At 39.9% G+C, this 5,000-nt stretch overlaps 1 protein-coding gene across 2 annotated transcripts in view; it reads left to right on the top strand.

Annotated features, from left to right (window-relative positions):
* The window catches only part of LOC138861064 (tyrosine-protein kinase JAK2-like), a 10,150-nt gene that overhangs the window by 4,319 nt on the left and 831 nt on the right, over window positions 1-5,000 (top strand). For both annotated transcript variants that reach the window (XM_070119819.1, XM_070119820.1), the window contains exons 4-7: window positions 145-299; window positions 4,089-4,238; window positions 4,468-4,622; window positions 4,729-4,830. In XM_070119819.1, the coding sequence (XP_069975920.1) occupies window positions 145-299; window positions 4,089-4,238; window positions 4,468-4,622; window positions 4,729-4,830 (562 nt within the window). The remainder of the gene's footprint in view (window positions 1-144; window positions 300-4,088; window positions 4,239-4,467; window positions 4,623-4,728; window positions 4,831-5,000) is intronic.

Consider the following 5,000-nt stretch of genomic DNA (forward strand, 5'->3'; position numbering starts at 1 on the left):
TAATCTCAATTTATATCATTACAATCCTCCATCTTAACAATGTGAAGAGTACTGTATGTAGTGAGAATTGTATCTTTATTAAGATAAGATGGTCTTTAAGCATTTCATATATATTTGTTGATTGTAATCTGCATTTCGTTTCAGCCAAGAAAGTGGAAAATGTGGACATCAAAAGCTTTATGCCAAAAGAGTTGAATGGATTTGCCAATAGACTCAATGTAAAGAAAAATGTGGTCCATTATTTTGACACCTGGAGAGATAAAGACGCTGCTTTTGTGCATGAACGATACCTTTCAAAGGTAAGATCCCAGATTGTGTTGCATGTCCTCAAAGTCTTGCATGGGTAATAACATCAGAAATCATTTTGTTTTGAAACTTTTTTTCAACTTTTAAGTTATAGCCTCAGATGATTTCAGAAGTCTCAAGTGGGTGTTATGATAATGATGATAATGATAATGGTGATTATTATGCTGATCATCATCATCATCAAGAAGCTAACGCTGACAGGGGCTCATAGCCACATCTACCCTTTGTTTCTACCTATGGGGGTCCCTCATGGCAAGCCGCCAGAAAGAGACTCGGCCTATCTCGAGCTCTTCATGACAGGTTTGATCAATCTGCCCAACTCACAACTTCCTAGGCCTCCTTTATCCAAGGCTGTCTTAAACAGAGACAACCTGGTGGTAGGATCATACTGAAGAAAGTAAGCTAGGTGGCTTTATAGCCTGAGTTGGCGATCACGGATTGTGCAAATAACAGGTCCTGTGCCAGTCTCACGATGCAACCGTTAGTTGGACACATGGTCCCGCCAACAGTACCCCATGATCCGGCGCAAGGACTTATTACAAAAGGCATCAAGATGTGACTCCAAGGCACAAGATGATGTCCAGGTTTCACTATAGTAGAGCAAAACTGACATTTTCAGGGCCTTGAAAATGCGTTGCTTGTTCCTTCTGCACAGGTACCGGCATCTCCAAAATATTCTTGTAGAAAGAGTTCATGACCCCTGCTGCCAGGCCAATCTGTCTACTGACTTCTTGGTCTGACAGATCAGAGTTATGAACTACACTACCAAGGTATGTAAAGCTCTCTGTGACTTCAAAGTCCTCTCCGCAAGCACATACTAACCAAGCAGGTTCTCCTAGCAAGTCCCCAAAGTCCTGGATCTTGGTCTTGGTCCAGGAGACCTGTAGACCCAAGGGCTTTGCTTCATTACTAAATGCATCCAGAACCACCACTAAGGTTTCCAAAGAATCAGATAGAATAGCAACATCATCAGCAATGTCAAGGTCAGTAACCTTGATATTGCCCAGAGTTGCTTCACAATGACTTTGAACAGTAGCTCCTCCCAGTATCCAGTCCATACAAGTGTTGAAAAGTGTTGGCGCAAGGACACAGCCTTGCCTCACTCCTGAACTAAGAGGAAAGAACCTCAACAACCCCCTCCCACACTTTACAGCATTTTCAATACTAGTATGCAGGCTTCCTATTAGTCCAATAATCCTTGTTGGAATTCCTCACAGTCTCAGGATCTCCCAGAGTGATTCCAGATGCACTGTATCAAATGTCTTTTTGAGGTCAATGTAAGCTGCAAGCAGCCCACGCCCGAACTCATGACGGTGCTATACAGTGATTCAAAGCGCAAGGATACGGTCTATTGTGGACTTCCCAGGAGTGAATCTGGATTGCTCTGGCCTTTGATGTCTCAATAGGTGGTGCAAAAAGCCCCCACCCTGGCTTCTTGCCTGAGGTTTAGCTTTGGGCAGTTACACTGGGTGGATGTCACCTCTGCCACCCCCACTCACACTGCCCCTTATAAAAGGGGGCGGCAGACTGCAGGACCCATCATCCACCTGTGGGGTTCCCTAGGGCTTTCCCCCCACGCCTCATTCTGGATAGGCGGATGCTAGAAGGCAGGCAGGATGAGTAGTTCCCGTTCCCATCCTTCGCCCCAGCAGTCGCCCTCCCAATGGGGTCCACATCCAGCCTCTCTTGCTGGGTGGGAGGGGCATTTCCTCTCTCACCATTTCCATTTATATATTGGACTGGCGATTGGCTATCTCCGGGTGGGAGGAGGACTGGCAAGGCCCGCCTCCCATTAACCCCAGGGGTCTTAGGGGCAGGAGTTGATACAGGGCCAGGACTTGTCCACACACTGGTGGGCCATTACCCTGTACCTCTGGGGCCTCCTGCTGCACCGAGATCCCCCACATTTTAGCCTGGGCCGCAAGGTACCCAGTTTCCAAGGGAGACCACAAGGAGGCACTGCAGAAGTCTCAATGATGGAGAGGCTATAAATTGGCAGGGGAGGCTTATGCAGAGCTGCTCACGTTTTGTGACTTGGCTAGCCAGTGGTGGCAGCTGCAAGTGAGAAGGCATGCAAGCACGTAACACTATCTAGGCTAGCACACCATCGCTTCACATCACCCTGCTCATGAAGCACCCACCCACTGATAGTCATGATGATCTAATAAGATATAAATATAGCAAATGGTAGTGATGATGATAATGTTTTAACAGTGATGATAATAACAGTGATAATGATAACAGAAATGGTAGGAGCAATAACATTGAAAATAATATGATTTATAATGAACAGTGGTAATTGCAGTCATGTCCTTATCATCATCATCCGCATTATCATGTAGTAAGAATAAAACCAGGTCTATTATCCGCATTGCTTTCTCATAAAGTCCCAACAATTATGATTCACATTATTCATTAAATAAAATGATATGAGGTCTATTATCTGTATTGCTTTCATATAAAGTCCCTATGATTATTATATTAAAGAATACTACTGCATCATCAGCATTGCTATATATTAAATCCAGTTAGTAATGATGTATTAGGTATTATTCTCATATGGTCATTATTTCATTATACAGCCTCATTGATTACAATTGTATGAAAGGCTCAAGAATGGTGTCTTGTCAAGATTCTCAACCATCCATGTACAGTGAGCCAAATCAGGTTAAATTTGCTTGATTCCTGTTGTCTTAAATTTATATTGTCTTAAAGGGATCCACTGTTTTTCATGTTCAGCCAAAAAACTTGCACAGTACTGGCATTTTTCAGAAATTCTGCATCTTTTCTTTTTTTGAAAGGAACCTTTAGGTTTTCAGTTTTCAACCAACAGAGAAAAAGATATGGTGGTGCAAAGCAGAAATCCACTAATTATATGTCTTATATACCTCATATTAAATCATTAACCCCTAGAGACCTGTTTGCCATATTGGCAAAGTGCATAGTGTGTGTGCCTTGCTATTTGCCCTAATTATCATGTAGTGTCCTCTTATATACCTAATGCTATTTGCTAAGATTCCTCCAGCTGCACCCATAATGTCACCCCATATCCTTATTTCCCTTGTAGGCCTTCATCTCTCTGAGTCAGGTGTTCATCTCTCCTTTTTCTTCTTATGAATGGACTGTATTGAGTATGAATTAATGTGTGGTACAGTATGGCATATTTTAACCTGTCAAACCCCTGATCTTTTTGTCTTCCACTTTCCCCCTTCACGCATCATACTATTACATATCACAGAGTTACCTCCTGGTATATGACTGTGTTATTACTATGTATATATCAAGATGTTATCCAGTATTTTTTTGTTTTGTGTGATACTAGTATGATTTTCTTTATATGGTGGTTATTTATCGTACGTTTAGTAGTTCATTCTCATTTTCTTTTATACGATGCCAATAACAGTAATAAATTTTCCTGCTTTGTGTTGCATTAATGCTTGTATGTATTAGATATGTGAAATGTTGATTTTTGCAGAAAACTGTACTCTTGAAATATCAGCAAATAAAATTTGCCATAGTAAAACAAAAAATCAGGCTTTTATTGTGGCTTGGAAGACATACAAGGTGGAAGGCTTGTAATTCCTTAAACTTAAGAGTTCAGCTAATTAAACTTTGCTTCCTAAAGACAGTTTCTACTATAGTATATTTTACATATACTCAGGATGGAAGTTATATATGAATGATTGATTTTTATATTGACTTTGAGTAGAAATTCAACAGGAATCAAAGTATTTTTCTTTTTCTGAATGTTTGCCAAAAGTTTCCTCTTCCTTCCACGTCAGGTTGAAGAAAAACGGTGCAGTTATGGCACTGAAGAATATGTGCTCTTGATGGATGAGGCTGGAAAAGATTACAACATCAGACTGGTCATAGATCCTTTCCATTCTGAATACCCTGGTCTACGCTATACATATGCTTCTCAGAGGAAAGGGGTATGAAATTTGTTGCAACTTGATTATTATTTGATGTAGATGAAGACATTTGTAATGCAGTTTTCTAAGTTAGCTTTCTGCATGATGTTTTTGTATCTTAGTATGTTATATTAGAGAGGGTTGTAAAAATTTAGTTATCAGTTGAATGTATATATTGATAATCATTATTTAATATAAAATTCTCATAGAATGAAAAGCTGTTAACCAATCTAATATTACCATTTTTAAGGCATGGATACAACTTTGCCGCTTGGATGAGCTTGTGTTTGTGTCGACGAGGTTTCAGGACCTTACTGTTGAACTATCCAGAGAAACAGGTGTCCCGTGTTATTTCAAACTACAGACGATAGAGCAGCTTGAGTCTTTTGTAGGATGCTTGAATGGGTAATATATGATTTTGATATTTATCTTGGTTAATTGTTTTTATAATGATTTGCATTTTAATGTATGCATTGATATGATGGTTTTATAAATTTTAATGAATTTTCAGGTACTACCGTCTCATACGCAATTGGAATTTCGATTTGTGCCAAGAACTATCAACGCCTTCTCTTCTCTATCTTCGTAGCAATAAATGCCATGGACCAGTGGGGTAATTTATTTTTTGAAGCAATTGTAATTTTAGTCATGTTTATGATGAATAGAGGTCATTTTGAGCAATTGTCATTAGTATTGCTGTTATCATTTGGGGGCCATTGCAGTAATGTGATAATGCAGATGAATAGCAACCAATAGGGTCTTCTAATAAAATAGGTTTGAGGC

This window comes from Penaeus vannamei, unplaced genomic scaffold (assembly GCF_042767895.1).
Source record: "Penaeus vannamei isolate JL-2024 unplaced genomic scaffold, ASM4276789v1 unanchor763, whole genome shotgun sequence".
Classification (NCBI taxonomy): Eukaryota; Metazoa; Arthropoda; class Malacostraca; order Decapoda; family Penaeidae; genus Penaeus; species Penaeus vannamei.